This window comes from Culex quinquefasciatus, chromosome 2, assembly GCF_015732765.1.
Source record: "Culex quinquefasciatus strain JHB chromosome 2, VPISU_Cqui_1.0_pri_paternal, whole genome shotgun sequence".
NCBI lineage: Eukaryota > Metazoa > Arthropoda > Insecta > Diptera > Culicidae > Culex > Culex quinquefasciatus.
In genome coordinates this window covers 157,374,685-157,393,197 of record NC_051862.1, presented here as the reverse complement: position 1 = coordinate 157,393,197, position 18,513 = coordinate 157,374,685, and the positions used below count along the sequence as shown (strand labels likewise).

Sequence of the window (18,513 nt, the reverse complement as noted above, 5' to 3'; positions counted from 1 at the left end):
AGTGTTGATGTGAGTAGTAAGAACTTGGATGATTTGAGCAGTTACGGTAATCTAAGTTTAACACTGAATAAAGAAAATCTGAAATTGTGATTCAAAGTAAGAAGGCCCGGAATAAATTAAATTATTAGTTAATTAAATAAGAAAATCTAACTAATCGGAGATCTATACACAAGAAACCTATGATGTATTCCAAATTTAAAGGAAATAAAAAATACTAGAGAAAAAAAGATGAAAACTAACTGCCGACCTGTCACGTCCGTCAATAGTCTTGTCGTACATTACAACTAGTTTTGTAAGGAATTTGAAAAGAACAATTATTGACAATCAAGTTTGAACTGAGGAAAACCCGGAAAATTATTCAAGTAATCTCCTTAAAATCAAACTGACAGTTAAATAAAAATGTCTAATTAGCAAAAGCTTTGACACAATTAAAAAAGCAATGATTTTTATTAAAATGTATATAAATTCCGTACAAATCCGGACATTGCATAAATTCCGTACAAAAATTCCGGCCTGTTTAAAATCCGCGGAAAGGGTCGAAAATCCGTACGATAAGGAAAAAATCCGTACAGTTGGTAGACTTCGGTATGCCCAAAGAAGCCATTTTACATCATTAGTTTGTCCATATAATTTTTCATACAAATTTGGCCGCTGTCCATACAAAAGTGATGTATGAAAATTTCTCAGCTCCTCAAAAATATTTTTTCAATGGTGGGCAAACATGTGCACTAATTTTTTAAATGAAAAACTGCGACTATTTTCAAACACCTAAACAAAACAAAATAAAAAACAGCTCACCTAAAAATGGATTTAACTTGAAAACGATGCACTTTATCAAAATTTCGCTCAGTACTTTTTGATTGCAAATTTTATTTTACATCGAAAAATCAAGTTGAAAAATTTTTGCGACCAATATTTCGATTTTTTGAAAAAAATCAGCATTGATTCAAAAATGTATAACTCGGACAAAGATTTTTGCACAACCTGGGAAGTTCTGAAAAGTTGGCATTTGATGTCCTCTTAAAGTAATTAAAATAAAAATACAGTTTTTTTGCAATCAAGTTTTAGTGACAAAAAGTTAATTAAAAAATCAATATTTCTTTTACCGTGTATCATATTTTTCCAGTATAGTCCGTATCCATCCGGCCACATTTGGATGGAAAATTATATGGACAAACTAATGATATAAAATGGTTTCTTTGGGCATACCGAAGGCACCAAAAAAGTTTCAGCTGGATTAAATAATACAAAAAAAAATCGAATGACGTAAATCTGAGAGAACTGCTCATGTATGTATTCATTTATGTATGTCGCTAATCATTTTTCGCATCTTTATACTTTGCTTTCGAACCACTGTGCAGTGTCCCCAGCGCGGATATTGAGAGACCCCACGTGGACCAATGACCTCATCTTCCACCCTTCAGAACTCCCTGTCTCTCATCGAATCGCAAACAATCGGTCAAAAGCTGCTGCCGCTGGCTGTGCACTAAGTGACGCTGATTGTTATTATGATTGGCACGTTATTCGCTTGATTAAAACTGTCGCATTAAAAAAAAGTAAATAATTTTTCAGCGAAACAAAAATAATGAAATTGAAACATTACGCAACGGGGTGGCAAAATTGCATTTTTTTTTTCTGTCTCTCTCTCTCTGTCTCTCTATTGGAATGCCTAGTTCGGATTTTGACAGGGCTTGGGGTTTGACAGACCCAAATGGACGGAAAGTGGGCGCGGGCCGAAAATTCCAATAATTCACAAATCAATTTAGTGAGCACGGGGCGTCAATTTTAATTATATGCAACCGAGCGGTGAAAGTAAATTGCGTAATTATGACGAAGGCCCGTTGAAGGATGACGACCGACAACTGTCGACGCGGCCAGTTGGGTAGAACAGAAGCGGAAGTGCGTGTGGATAGTTGGCTGTTGGATGGGTGGCCTACCCGCTGAGGGATGATATTGTCTGTTTCCGGATCGGACAGCTGGTGGAATTAGGAAACGGCTGTCGGAAAAAGTGTCCATCAAAAAATAGCTTTTCCATTTAGGGTGTTGGTTTCACCTAGCATTATATCGATAGTTTTATTTTTAGTACAAGTTTATATGGGTTGCGAATTTTAACATTAAACGAATTTTAGATCAACATTGAATGGAAATTTAAGCATGATACGACGGACATGAAGTTCTGTTGATTTTGGGTACTATGAATACATATTTAACATATGTTTTTAGTCCAACATTTCATGTTTCAAATTTTCCGTTCATTCAAGACAATTTGGGATCGTCGTAAGTCATGTGGTAAATTGCATTCTTCAATAGTTAACCCACTGCAACCCAACCTTGCCTTTAGACGGGCTTCGATTTAAAAAATCGCCAAAAATCAATTTTCCAATCAATTTTTGGTATTTAAAATGAATTGGAAAGGAGAACTCTAAAAATTTTAGAAAATTAAGGGGTTTGAAGTTTGTTTTGCTTTATGTGACTTTGCCAATGTTTTTGAAAATTGATTTTTTTTTCAGGGGTCAACTTTGGCTGTGTTTTTTACTAACATTTCTCATATTTTATGTAAAAAGAAGTATGCAGTAATTTTTGAAGTTTTATTTTAAGCACCCTGCAAAAAAATACTTCTTGAAGGAAAAGCACCCCTGCAAAAATTATGTAGAAAAGCTGAGAATTTTTCAAAAAAAAAAACTTTGTATAGCTTTGTTTATCTTATTGTTGATTGCTGAAGATAACCTCTTAAAGTTAAAATTTTGTAGAACAACTCATTAAAAATTTTGTTTCTTGGTGTCACGTAGTTCAAATAATGATACTTTATTTTTTTATTATTTTGATTTTCTATTCATAATTAAACTTTCGTGAAACTAGGTCTTTTCCCGTACTGCAGAATTTTGCAATTCTGCACGAAATCGGCAACAGAGCGTTCCCGTACTTTTCTGCATCAAAAGTAACTGAGAAGCTGAAGTTGCAGCAAAACCGTGTCCGTACTTTCCTTCAAGTTCTCTAGTCTCTTTCGTGTTGAAAAGTGACTGCAAGTTGATGTGAGTACACGCTTATATGAAATGTGCGAGTTGGGTGAAATCAAGCATTTTATTATTAGTTATAATAAATTTGATAAACTTGTTTTCAAGTAGTTTTAATGAAGGGACGTTTGAATATTTTGAAAAGGGTTTTGGGGTAGCTTTTTTAGATTTCTGGTTTTATTAATAACGATATTATTTTATAATAAATTTAAAATAAATGTTTGTTGAAGGATTAATTTTTGATCTTCAATTCTTTTTGAACAGACTAAATATGTGTTTTAAAATAATAGGTAAATTTAATTGGATTATAATTACTTGTACCTGGGTAATTCTCTACCAACTCACACGAAATCGGGAAAAGTTGCCCCGACCCCTCTTCGATTTGCGTGAAACTTTGTCCTAAGGGGTAACTTTTGTCCCTGATCACGAACCCGAGGTCCGTTTTTTGATATCTTGTGACGGAGGGGCGGTACGACCCCTTCCATTTTTGAACATGCGAAAAAAGAGGTGTTTTTCAATAATTTGCAGCCTGAAACGGTGATGAGATAGAAATTTGGTGTCAAAGGGACTTTTATGTAAAATTAGACGCCCGATTTGATGGCGTACTCAGAATTCCGAAAAAAACGTATTTTTCATCGAAAAAAAAAACACTATAGAAAATTCTCCCATTTTCCGTTACTCGACTGTAAAATTTTTTGGGACATATCATTTTATGAGAAATTTAATGTACTTTTCGAATCTACATTGACCCAGAAGGGTCATTTTTTCATTTAGAATAAAATTTTTCATTTTAAAATTTCGTGTTTTTTTCTAACTTTGCAGGGTTATTTTTAAGGGTGTGACAATGTTCTACAAAGTTGTAGAGCGGACAATTACAAAAATTTTAATATGTAGACGTAAGGGGTTTGCTTACAAACATCACGAGTTATCGCGATTTTACGAAAACAAGTTTTGAAAAAGTTGGTCGTCATCGATCATGGCCGTTCATGGTCACCCGCGACAGACACGGACGACGAAACAAAGAGAAACGCAAAAAGTAACTACGTTTTTTTCGGAATTCTGAGTACGCCGTCAAATCGGGCGCCTAATTTTACATAAAAGTCTTTTTGACACCAAATTTCTATCTCATCACCGTTTCAGGCTGCAAATTATTGAAAAACACCTCTTTTTCGCATATTAATGGAAGGGGTCGTACCGCCCCTCCGTTACGAGATATCAAAAAACGGACCTCAGATTCGTGATCAGGGACAAAAGTTACCCCTTAGGACAAAGTTTCACGCAAATCGAAGAGGGGTCGGGGCAACTGCTGTGTGAGTTGGCGGAGAATTACCCACCTGCATTCTGCATGTATTCTTATTTGAACAAAAAAATAATTATTTTGTCGAACTTTGCGACTTCAAGAAATAATAAAGGAGATATTAGACTATAACAAACAAACATACAGGTTGACGTTTCTGCAAGCAAATCAGGCAAACTGTCAAAAAGTGCGAGTTTGTATTTTGTCATAGTCTAATACCTCCTTATTTTTTCTGAAACAAAAGTTTCGTTGGTTACACATCATATTTTATAATCTTTAAAATTTAAATAAAATGTATTGACGCTCGGTACGCTCAAATTCTAAAATTCTGAATAAATAAAAAAGTAAAAAAAAATAATTACGGGCTACGGTTTTAACATTTGAATGAAAAAAGTGTGCTAAAATGCATTACACCTCTGTCCAGTTGTTTTGCAATCATAAACTTCCAAAATGTCTAAGTATTGACGAAAATTTAATTTTTGCAAGAAAAAAAAAGTTTTTGCGGTGATGTACATTACAATTCCGTAAAAGTTCAAAACATTTTCAAACGAGCCTAAACAATATGATTATCAATGCAGAATTTGGCATTTATTTGTTGATTGTTTTAAGTTTTGAATTTGTGATTGATTTTTTTTCAATGATCAATGATTGCCAACTAGGACGCCAATGACTGTGCCACAAAATTATATATATTCAGTGTCTTCAAGAAGGCAACAACCGGCACTTGAGCAGTTCTCTAAGGAATCGGTCTTTTTCTTTAATTTTAATTTTTGTATTTTTTAATCCGGGTGAAACTTTTTTGGTGCCTTCGGTATGCCCAAAGAAGCCATTTTGCATCATTAGTTTGTCCATATAATTTTCCATACAAATTTGGCAGCTGTCCATACAAAAATGACATGTGAAAATTCAAAAATCTGTATCTTTTGAAGGAATTTTTTGATCGATTTGGTGTCTTCGGCAAAGTTGTAGGTATGGATATAGACTATACTGAAAAAAAAATGATACTCGGTAAAAAAAATGTTGGTGATTTTTTATTTAACTTTTTGTCACTAAAACTTGATTTGCAAAAAAACTATTTTTAATTTTTGATATGTTTTAAAGGACATCAAATGCCAACTTTTCAGAAATTTCCAGAATGGGCAAAAAATCTTTGACCTAGTTATGATTTTTTTAATCAATACATTTTTTTCAAAAAATCGGAATATTGGTCGCAAAAATTTTTCAATTTAATTTTTTGATGTAAAATTGAATTTGCAATCAAAAAGTACTTTAGTGAAATATTGATAAAAGGCACCGTTTTCAAGTTATAGCCATTTTTATGTAACTATTTTCAAAATAGTCGCAGTTATTGATTTTTTAAAAATAGTGCCCATGTTTGCCCATTTTTGACAAATTTTTTTTGAAAAGCTGAGAAAATTCTCTGCCTTTTCGGACTTAGTTGATACGACCCTTAGTTGCTGAGATATTGCCATGCAAAGGTTTAAAAACAAGAAAATTGATGTTTTCTAAGTCTCATCCAAACAACCCACCAATTTCTAATGTCGATATCTCAGCAACTAATGGTCTGATTTACAATGTTAAAATATGAAACATTCGTGAAATTTTCCGTTCTTTTCGAAAAAAATATTTTCAAAAAATTTAAGTCAAGGCTAACATTTTAAAAAGACCAATAATTCAATATTATGCCCTTTTGACATGTTAGTCTTGATTTTAAATTTTTGAATATATTTTTTTCGAAAAGATCGGAAAATTTCACGAGTGTTTCATATTTTAACATTGTAAATCAGACCATTAGTTGCTGAGATATCGACATTAGAAATTGGTGGATTGTTGGATGAGACTTAGAAAACATCAATTTTCTTGTTTTTAAACCTTTGCATGGCAATATCTCAGCAACTAAGGGTCGTATCAACTAAGTCCGAAAAGGCAAAATATAGAGAATTTTCTCAGCTTTTCAAAAATATTTTTTTCAAAAATGGGCAAACATGGGCACTATTTTTAAAAAATCAATAACTGCGGCTATTTTGAAAAAAGTTACATAAAAATGTCTATAACTTGAAAACGGTGCCTTTTATCAAAATTTCACTAAAGTACTTTTTGATTGCAAATTTAATTTTACATAAAAAAAATAAATTGCGACCAATATTTCGATTTTTTGAAAATAATGTATTGATTAAAAAAATCATAACTCGGTCAAAGATTTTTTGCCCATTCTGGAAATTTCTGAAAAGTTGGCATTTGATGTCCTCTAAAACATATATAAAAAAAAATAAAAATAGTGTTTTTTTTTGCAAATCAAGTTTTAGTGACAAAAAGTTAAATAAAAAATCACCAACATTTTTTTTTACCGTGTATCATGTTTTTTTCAGTGTAGTCCATATCCATACCTACAACTTTGCCGAAGACACCAAATCGATCAAAAAATTCCTTCAAAAGATACAGATTTTTGAATTTTCACATGTCATTTTTGTATGGACAGCTGCCAAATTTGTATGGAAAATTATATGGACAAACTAATGATGCAAAATGGCTTCTTTGGGCATACCGAAGGCACCAAAAAAGTTTCACCCGGATTAAAAAATACAGAAAAAATCGAATGGCCGAAATCTCAGAGAATTGCTCACATGCTGATTCCATTTGGTGCTGAAATTCATTAAATTGAATGTAACACACAATTTTTTATAGTGATGATTAATTTTCTTGGAAAATGATCAACGGCTTCACCTTAATATTAAATAAAATCAACTGTGTACAGTATTGCAGAAAAAGTACTGGAACCCGGGCAAAAGTTTTGCGGCTTCTCGCCTTGCAGAACTTCTGCAAAAGAGAGAGATGAAGAGAGCAAGCTGAAAACTCTGGGAACGTGCTGCAAAAAAGTGACTTATGCTGGCTGCAGAGTTCTGCAGAAGCTGCAGAATTTCTGCAATTCTGCAAGCTTCAAGAGTAACAACTTCAAATAGCTGATAAGAACTATTGTGGACACTTTTAAATATTATGGCTGATTTTTGAATTTATTTTGAATTTTGCTAGAAAGCACAAAAAAATTCAAAAAAATAATATATTAAAATTTAATCATTAGTTTCAAGATATCGCAACTTAAAAAATTGGGCTAATTAGATGACACTGAGAGTACTAATTTTCACAATATTAGCAGTCCGATAAGTAAAGTAATAAAATTAAAAATATATTTCTTAGCCATATATTTTTTCTCAAATAGATCCACTCTCTACGAAATCGCCGATTTCGACCATTTTTATTTTTTTTGTATTTTTTTATTTGGCTCAAACTTTGTGGGGGCCTTCCATGTGACCAAATAAACTATTTTGTGTGATTGGTTTATCCATGCAAGACTTCATACAATTTTGGCTGCTGTCCATACAAAAATAATATGTAAATATTCAAACAGCTGTAACTTTTGAGTGAATTTTCTGATCAATTTGGTGTCTTCGGCAAATTTGTAGGTATTGTTGAGGACTTTTGAGAAAAAAATAGGTACACGGAAAAAAATTGCTGATTTTTAATCAACTTTTTTTCACTAAAACTCAATTTCAAAAAATATGTAGTTTTTGATTTTCGAGATTTTTTGATATTTTTTAGGGGACAAAAATCCGCAACTTTTGAGCCATAGAAAAACATGGTCAAAAAATCTGCCGTCGAGTTATGAATTTTTGGAAAAATAGTGATTTTTGGAAAAAAAATCGAAGTTTCATGCAAAACCAAGTTTGACATTATTTTTTAATGCAAAATTGAATTTGCAATCCAAAAGTACTTTACAGATTTTTTGATAAAGGGCTCCGTTTTCAAGATATAGCCAATGAAAGTTTGATTTTAGCGAAATATTTGCAGTTTTTCAATTTTTAAAAATAGTGACCATGAGTGACCATTTCTAAAAATATTTTTTTTAAGAAGTTCAGAAAATTTGCTATAAAATTGTCTAAGAGACATTGAAGATTGGGCCTCGGGTTGCTGAGATAGAGCCGCTTTAAGAAAAAGAAACACGAAAATTGAAGTTTTCTTAATCTCATCAAAACAACCCACCATTTTCTAATGACCATATCTCAGCAACTAATGGTCCGATTATCAATGTTTTTACATGAAACATTCGTGAAATTTTTCGATCTTTTCGAAAAAAATATTTTGAAAATTTTTAAATCAAGAATAACATTTTAAAAGGGCCAAACATTGAATAAAAAGGGAAAACAGAGGCATCAATTTACCAAATAAGTACTGTATACGTATTTTAGAACTCCTATTTTTTAGTCTAATACACTCCTCAGCATTCCCAAAACAACATCGATCTCGCTAACAGAAGTTTTCCCCACTGTATTTCCGCTCTTGCAGATACGCAGGACAACGCGCATCCATTCCGGTGCAGCCAAACAACTCAACTCACTGGGTTCCGTGGAACTTTGAACCAGTTCAGTTCAGGAGCAGGCGCATCATTAAATGCAATCGACCGCACAACAACAGCCGCCATTTGTTTGGACTGAATAAAAGCCACTAAAGGCCCGGTCCGTCGGTGAGGAGTGGGAAAAGTGTACAAAGTGGACAAAGTCACGCGTGAGGAGCTGAAAATGAAATTTAATGGTTTCCTGAATGTTTTATGCTGCAAACTGGTGCTAATTATAAATTTAGCAGATGGGAAATTGACACACGAGAAGGACAAACACGGTAAGTGGATAAATATCGACAAATCGTACACGTGGTGGCGTCCCCACAACGCACTCGGCGGCAATTGTTTGTGGCCAGGTGACCGTTTGACTGCGCTCCCCGGGGCGCGCTAATGAGATGACGATGACAAGTCATAAGTGCGAACATGCGTTCGGTCACAGATTGAGAGATGTTTGTTTTTTCTAGATTCTCCGTATTTGATTGAATTCTTAAAGAGCTATTTGTATATTTATTTAAAATAAAATAATGAAAAAAATCATCCATTTGTCTGTGGCATTATGATTCCGTGGTTTAAAATTGGGTTTCATTTTCCGATGGTGGAGAAATTATACATATTTGCTGAATCAAGCAATATTGCATGCTGATTTATTAATGAGATCGGGTGAACTATTGTAAACCTTGAGTGCAAACCGATGCATCGATACAATTTTCACTATTGATGAAATGCTTTTAATTGTCTTGCAAACCAAATAAATATAAATTTGTATTCTTGGTCTTGGGAAGCATTCTCTGAATTAGTTAAAATTTATATCAAACAAGCCTTACCCGACAAACTTCGTTCTGCCTTTTTTCGTTGGTTGACGTTTTTTGATTTTTTGCTTATTCAGCCTCCTGTGATCAAAATATGATTTTACGTAACTTTCTCCATACAATTTGCGGATGCTCCGGAATCGGTTCCAGAGTGGCCAAAGTTGTAACTTTTTGGCGTAAGAACCTTCCTTGGACTTATACGAACCCAACGCAACAAAGAGCACCTCGATCCGACGCTCCGTATTGAACTGATTCGCGTTCGAACAAAACCGTCGAAATTTTATATATATATAGATAGATTCCTTCAATTATTTATATGTAATTTGTTGATAATCATACATAAGTCAATCTCCGCCAACTCACACAGCAGTTGCCCGACCCATCTCCGATTTGCGTGAAACTTTGTCCTATGGGTCCTGTCCGAGCAGGATTTTCTGATATCTCGTGACGGAGGGGTGGAACGACCCTTTTCATTTTTGAACTTTCGAAAATGACGTGTTTTTCAAAAATGTGCAGCCTGAAATGGGGATGGTTTGGAAATTTGGAGTCAGAGAGACTATGAAGGAAAATTGGTTGCCCGATTTGTAAATGTTCTTTTTTTGCCATCGAAAAATACAAAAATACCAATACCATTTTTTTCTTTTTTTTCTGAAATCGTGATAACTTGTAATTAGAGTGTGACAATTCTCGAGAATTTCAATTTCCCGGGAATCGAGAGTTGAACTTGGCCATTTCCCGGGAATTCCCGGGACCCGGGAGTTTTTTTTACCAAGCTAATAGTGCCAAAAATTGTAAATGAAAAGTTATAAATTAGTTTCTTTTCAATGAATTCAGTTATAATTTATTCATACTAATTCTATGAAACGTTAATTTAAATAGCATCATTATTTTGAGGAACTATATAAAACCGTTTGATTTTGTTTTCTGAATCTGCAAATACAAAATCGTTTCTTGAACTTTTTAAGACTCAAAATTATTGTTTAATAGTAGTTTATGTAACAAGTTGCGAAAAAAGGATTTTTTCAGCACGAGTCGTACGATACGAAGAGTGCTGAAAAAATCAAGTTTTGCAACGAGTTCCATACAACATTTTTTGCAATTCAAAAAAAAAACACACACTGAGTGAAATTTTAAGTCAAATTTTCATGTATTTTGTCAATACTTCGTTTAAATCAAAAAATGTTGAAAAGGGTAACTTTTCGAAACAAGAGCTGAAAAGTTTAACTTTTCAGCATTTATTTTGAAAAGTTTTGCTATTCGATTCTGTTATTTTGGTACAGAAAAGTAGGCTATTTCGTCGTTCAAGAATGACAGGAAAAGTAAGTAGTTTCACGACGGAATTGCAATTTTTTTTTATATTTTGATTTTTCAAAAGTTGCACACTCTTGTTTATAGATTTTTGTTAAAAAATATAACTATTTTCGACAATTTAAAATGTACACTTTCTGAATAAGATGATTAGAGAAGCATTGGTTTATCCGAACTTGATCATCGAATTTTGAACATTCAATTTTCTAAACAATTTTGAATTTTTCAAATGTTTTTCTGATTAGTTTATACAATTTTGCTTCGATATTTATATGTTTAAAACTTCACGGGAGTTTCGACCAAATTTCCCGGGAATCGAGAGGTCCTAATATGGACGATTTCCCGGGAATTCACACTCGTCACTTTCTACTTGTAATTGTTTTAAACAAATCTTATTTTTTCATTTAACCAAATTTTTGTTTTCTCTATAACTTTGTAAAACATTATCAAACTCTAAAAATAACTCTGCAAAGTTAAAAAAACACGAAATTTTGAAATTAAATTTTTGTTCTAAATGAAAAAACGTTACTTAATCCACCCTTAGGTGGCTGGCGCCTTCCTCACATTTAAAGGGTGCTACACAGAAAAAAAAATCGTGGTAATACTACATCTGGGAAGTGGTACATCTTTTATGTCAGAAAAAAGGTGTAATTTTACCTCTGAAAATGTGTAATTTTACTACTTTTCTGGTGCAATGTCACTTTTTCAGTCTAAATTGAGGTAAAATTACATCATAAAAGAGATAATATTCAACCTTCCAAAATTACAGCTTCCAAATTTACATTATTTTTTTCTGTGTATCCAAAATGCAAAAAGTGCGTAATAATACTTATGTGCTTATAACTTTTGATTGGGTTGTCAGATCTTCAATGTTTTGGACGCGTTAGAAAGGTCTTTTGAACTCATCCTACGATAGGTCACATGAGAGATCCGGACAGCATTTTCATCAACATATCTGAGATCCGGCCTCGAAAAAGTGCATATGTAACACTTAAGTGCTTATAACTTTTGATAGGGTTGTCAGATCTTCAATGTTTTGGACGCGTTGGAAAGGTCTTTTAAATACCTTTTTGGAAATGTATAGCATGACGGGTTTTCTTACAAAAACCACCCTTTTTTCAATCTTCCGGACTTTTGCTAAAATCGTTTTTTCAGCATAACTTTTGAAGTACTTAACTTAACTGCATAATTTTTAATAGCGACTTATGGGTCCTCAAGACGGATCAAATGACGCCAAAACAAACAAAATCGGTTCAGCCAATGTCGAGATAATCTAGTGACAATTTTTTGATCAACATCCCACCACACACACAGACATTTGCTCAGAATTTGATTCTGAGTCGATAGGTATACATGAAGGTGGGTCTAGGAGGTCTAATTGAGAAGTTCATATTTTGAGTGATTTTATAGTCTTTCCTCAGTAACGTGAGGAAGGCAAAACCCCGTCTGGAATATTCAAGATTCAAAAAGTACATTAAAATTCTCACAAAAAAACATATCCAAAAATATTTCTAGTGTTATTTTGCAGAAAATTACCACTAGTCTCATTAATTGGTTTGCTACTTTAATTCCAATGCGTAAATTTCATGATAACACATTTTTAGCAAATCTGTGCAGAAATTAATCGATATTTGAACCGATCTAAATTTGAAAAAGTTATTGTTTGATAGATCCTATAGCACTCTTTCAAACTCAATAATACGCCCATTTGAAATGCTAGTCTTGATTTAAGAAAATAAAAATATTGTATTTGGAAAGTTTTGAAAATTTCACGAATGTTTCATATATTACCATTAAAACTCGGACCATTAGTTGCTGAGATATCGACATTAGAAAATGGTGGGTTGTTTGGGTAAGACTCAGTAAACATCTAACGTCATGATTCGAATTCCCGGACGCTTCGAAACCCGGACACTTCATCTTGTTTTATCAATTATGTGGATATAAGTACGCATAATTACTGTCTAAACTGTGTTATTTAATGAATTCTTAACATCAACTTTCATTTCAAAAATGTTTGGACGCTGTGGCCAATGCTAAAACAATTAAATTAAATTAAATCATGTAATTACCAAAACTGTGAAACATTTCTGCTGAAATATTTCATAGGCGTCCGAAGCACCGGGAAGACTAAGCAAAAATTTTTGGTTCTGATTTTCTTAAATTCTAGCAATTTTTTATACAAAATATCGATTCCCGGGCAGACGGTAATAACAAAATTCATGCCATTTCAATAACAAATTCTGTTAAAATAACAAAAAGTGTTATGGAATCTTCCTGAAAAATCCATTTCTGCATAATTGTTTAATAACGGTTTATGTTATCATAACAAAATTTGTTATTGGTCTGGTATTGGTTGAAAGCCAAAACAACTTTGGAATAACATTTCTTGTTATGAAAGAATAACTCCAACTGTTATTGGAATGATCGGATTAGTTGTTAAAATAACAAAAATTAATAACAAAGATTTGTTCGAAGAATAACTAAAAATGTTATTAGTCTGATATTACAATAACATTCCAATAACAAAAAAAATCATAACGACGAATAACAAATCTTGTTATAAATAACGTAAAATGTTATTGGCCTAGTATTTTCTAATATCAAAAAATGTTATTCCCAAGTTATTTCCGTCTGCTCGGGTTGATTTGATGTTAACATCTTATTTGAGACCTAAAGAATGACATTCACTAAAATTTCGGCCCAAATTTGTGCGATACATAAGTAAAATCGAGTGTCCGGAATTCGAATCAAAAGTGTCCGGATTTCGAATCAACTTTTATCAGTGTCCGGGATTCGAAGCACAACAAGTCATTTTGATTTGAAAATTCTGAGGAAAAACGGTTAGAAAAGACATATTTTGCATGCATTCTCTTTAAATTTTCATCCTGATGATATTTTTACATTTCTAACTTATTATATGATTTTTTGCCAGCTATAACAAAAATGATATGCTACTAAGTGTCCGGATTTCGAATCATGACGTTATTTTCATGATTTTAAACCTTTGCATTGCAATATTTCAGCAACTATGGGTCGAAACAACAATGTTCCGAAAAGCTTTTCAAAAATTGAGAATTTTTTCAGCTTTTCAAAAATATTTAATTAAAAAGTGGGCAAACATGGACAGTAATTTTTAAAATGAAAAATTGCAAGATGTGGAATGTTATTATTAGACCATGAAGAGTGCATGAATCTGAGCAATCAACGTTTTAAATTTTCTTAGAAATGTCCTAAAAATAACAGCATTCTATAACTTATGCTAGGAAAAAATTACACCAGGTTCACTCCCTCAAAAATCCTCTTCCACCCATCGTGACATTTAAGAAAATTTACCACGAACTTGGTTTGGTGGAATTAATTTGTTCGTCACATCGACTTACACACACAGCGTAATTCTGTGCCGAGATCCTGCGACTTGCGACACACCGTCTCGCACTTTGCTTTATTATCGCCTAGGCACCAACCTAATTTCAGCCAAAACTCCCACGCCCCGAACGCCCCAGACTTCTCCAAAAAGGCACCTCCTACCTTGAAGTCATCGCCGAGGACGCAAGCAGACGACGCTAATCTTGCGTATAAGTGTTCCTAAATCTTATTTCGTTACTTGATTGAATTAAAGCAATAATTTGTGTTTCGCCAGCAGACGAGATCCACACGCGGTGAGCGTCTTCTCGACTTGCCTTAAGGCGCTTGCCAGAGGTAAACCTCGGGAAAAGCTTCTTTCCTTGCTTTCTCGCGTGGCAATGAATCATCCCGAGGAGCTGTCGAAGCGCCCCGGAAGCGGAAGTTTATCTCGCCTTGCTATCTTCTTCCAACCAACCAAATCGTCTTCCACGAGTTCTTCTTCAACGTCTCCGTTTTACCAACAACGATAACGTGAACGAAGCCGGGCGAGCTTCAATTTGGAAAATTCCACCCACCAGCCCCGCCAGGTTCAGCACCGAGAAGGAAAATCCACCAAAAACCATCGCCAACAACTATAAAAGTAAATTTGATCAATTGAAAATTTCACGTTTCCGGTTCCCCGTCAAGTTCGAAAGTGAATTTCTGCACAATTGCAATGCTCTGCTGTGCCTCGGGGGAGCCTCCACAATCGCTCGTTTTGCCAGAAGTTGTGGTTTTCGGAATTACATCCATCGCAACAACACAGTCGATTGCAGGCAGCGGAGATTGGACTGACTGTGGAGAGTTCCGAGATGTAATCGATGAGTTGGAAACAACGGCGAAATAACTGTTTGGGCAAAACTAATTTGGGAAATTTACACACAGTGCTTTCGCTTTTCCGTTTGTTTTTTTATTTACGTTGGGCGAAGCAATATGAGGGCTGGTTTAAACGATATTTAGAAGAAAGTTGTTTTATGCCGGTTTACAGACACCAATGTTGAGTTGGGGAATTCGCAGGCAAAAATGCTCTCTTTCCTATCACGGATGTGAACTTTAAGGGAACATAGCAACCGAGGAAGTTGATGTTTTATTATTCCAGATCCAATGCTATAAGAACCTGATTGTTAAAATAGTCAATAATTGTTGTAAACATTTTTTAGACAATAGGGGAGATGGGGGTAAGACGGCCACCCTAAGGGAGAAGTCTCATAAAATTAACACTACAGATTATTTTGATCTCAAATCAGGTACATATTGTTCTACTAATAGTCCATTATAGAAATGACATAAATTAGTTGGTCTAAAAATCAATTTTCAATACTTTTCAGCAATTTTAAAAAAATAATTTAAATCGGAAATATATGAAACTCGCGGGGTAAGACGGCCACCCATGTGGGGTAAGACGGTCAGTGCTATAAATTAACTTGATAACTTTGCTAAATCCACCCAAATACCTACATGATTGGCTGAAAAGACTTCTCTGAAAATCATGACTATTTTGGTTGAAAAAAAACTAGTTTCTAATGTGAAGAAAAATGTTATTCAACAAATTTTATATTTTTGCTATGTGAATTTCATATTATTGCGACCACATTTCATGAAAAACTTTGAATTTATACACGAAAATATACCCAATTTAATGCAAATTAACTGGTTTGTGTATTTCGATTAGAATTTGTAAATCAAAATTATGTAAACAATATTAAATTAGCGACTTTTATTAAAAGTTTGAATGGATTTCATACAATTCCATGAATTTGGCTGTATCACAGTAAGGAATTTTGACGAACCGGCATTCAACAGCATTTTGAAATATGTCTTAACAGTCAACAACCCTTCAAAAATGCAACCTTTATCAAACCAAATTTACAAATAACGGGTGGCCGTTTTACCCCCCGTGGAGGTGGCCATCTTGCCCCCAAATTACTTATTTTATAAAACATTTTTTGCAAATACCTCAACGCATTTTTAAAACTTTTTCGAGGGACATAATCTTGGGAAAACTTAAATTTAACATGAAAAAATATTTTAAGGAAGTATTACATATTGTTACCTAATCAAAATGCTTAAGTTGTAAACCATAAAAATTACATCCAGTTTCAAGTAGAAAAAATATTTGTTTATTTTGAGCTATTTTTATACTATTTCAAACAATAGGTTTGGCAAAGGTGACTCCATATGCATTATTTAGCATGAGGAACAGTATTGCTTAACATTTTAGTAATATTCATTAGTATAGTTAGTAAAACAGTGGGGTGGCCGTCTTACCCCCAGCTCCCCTACATTAGGGTATGAATAAAACATTATTTCGATTGTTACCGTAGATTTGAAGATAATGAAATGTGTGCAATATAAATCTTGGTGACAAAAGCATTAGTTTATGTGCTCCGTTAAGTATCTAAAATGCATAAAAATTTAAGAAAATCTATCGTTTAACAAACCTTTAATTTCAAAAAAATCAAATTATTCGCTCTGCAGCATTGCCTTGGCGTTCTCGATTAGAAGATTCCTACTCGAAACTAGGTGTCCGTAGGCTTGATTGTTGAGGCAATTGCAAACCTCTTATTACACCTAAGCTTCCATCCATCCCGGTATTCGAACTGACGACCTTTGGATTGTTAGTCCAACTCCTACACCTGGACTGAGCTATCGACCTAACCCTTTAGGTTAGACCGGGGCCAACATTTCGTCAGTTGTGTGCTATCTTGTGACAACGACCATTTAGTACTTTTTGAGAAAATCGAAAAAAAAGATACAGTAAATAATGTAAACAAAAATCTGAATAGCACGTGTCACAAGTGTTTTTCAAAAGTATAATTGTACTACGTGTCACAAGTGTGCACAGAATTCTCATACAAACTAAAATAAGCTCAAATCAATGGTTTAATCGACTTAATCAGTATATTTTTATAAACAAATGGTTGCATTGCCTTTAGAAAGTATGTGTCTACATAAATTTGTGAAAAACAAGAAAATTTTTCCACATTTTTCAACAACATGTATGACGTGTCACAAGTGTGCCCAATCATTTTGATGATAAATTGGTCTATGTCACAAGTGTGTATTGCGATATCCGGGAAACGGAAGCGAGTTTCCAAAATCGGGTTAAAGCATCTTGTAGTGTTTGTTAAGTATTGCAAAACGTCTTCATTAACTCATTTTCGACCAAAATGGTCTATGTCACAAGATAGCACACAGCTGACGATTTACTAACACAAGCCGACTGCGTGAAAGGAAACCACGCTTACCCTTCACCACGGTCCCGGACTTTATTTATTTTATTGTTCCATAAACCGGGGTGAAATTAATAGGCTGATTTTTGTTTTGTTTTGCGAAATGAAAAAAAAAAAACAAATATAAAAACAACAAATTGTATGGAATCATACTGAGTATATTAAACTGTGTTTAAAGTACTTCAAGAAGTTGTTTTCAACAAATTCAGAAAAGTTCAAAGTTAGTTATGAACCATCCATATACCATGTGGACACTTTTTTCAAACCAAACCCCCTCTCTCTTTTGTGAACAGTTGCAAAATAAAGTAAATAACTCACACGAAATCGGGAAAAGTTGCCCCGGACCCTCTTCAATTTGCGTGAAACTTTGTCCCAAGAGTCGAGAACAGAACACTGATGAAGTATGCAAGTAGTAGACGAAATAGGTATCTGTCAAGATATTAAAAATATATAGCGGAATTAAAAGGAACAACTCGTCTCTTTGTATTCACAGTAATGCATTCTGCTAAAACGCTCAACCAAACCACAAGTCCCAAGAGGTAACTTTTGTCCCTGGTAACGAATCCGAGGTCCGTTTTTTTATATCTTGTGACGGAAGGGCGGTACGACCCATATTATTTTTGAACATGTGAAAAATTAGGTGTTTTCAATGGGACTTTTATGTAAAATTTGACGTCCGAATTGATGGCGTACTCAACATTAAAAAAACGAATTTTTCTTCAACAAAAAACACTGAATTTAAAAAAACTCAGCTATTTTCCGTGACACAACTGTATTTATTTATTGGAACATGTCATTAAAAGGGAAATTTAATGTACTTTTCAATTGACCCAGATGGGTCATTTTTTCATTCAGCACAAAATTTTTCATTTTTAAATTTTGTGTTATTTCTAACCTTGCTGTTTTTTTCTAGAGTGTAATATTGTTCTACAAAGTTCTAGCGCAGAAGATTACAAAAAAAATGTTATATTTACATAAGAGGTTTGCTCGTACCATCACCAGTTATCACGATTTTACCGAAAAAAAAGTTTTAAAAAAGTTTTTTTTGCGTTTCTCTTTGTTTCGTCGTCCG

At 33.7% G+C, this 18,513-nt stretch overlaps 1 protein-coding gene across 4 annotated transcripts in view; it reads left to right on the top strand.

Moving 5' to 3' along the window:
- LOC6045655 (hemicentin-2) overlaps nucleotides 1-18,513 on the top strand; it is a 149,616-nt gene that overhangs the window by 42,625 nt on the left and 88,478 nt on the right. For all 4 annotated transcript variants that reach the window (XM_038254539.1, XM_038254538.1, XM_038254537.1 and 1 more), the window contains exon 2: nucleotides 8,653-8,982. In XM_038254539.1, the coding sequence (XP_038110467.1) occupies nucleotides 8,886-8,982 (97 nt within the window). In that variant the 5' untranslated portion in view covers nucleotides 8,653-8,885. The remainder of the gene's footprint in view (nucleotides 1-8,652; nucleotides 8,983-18,513) is intronic.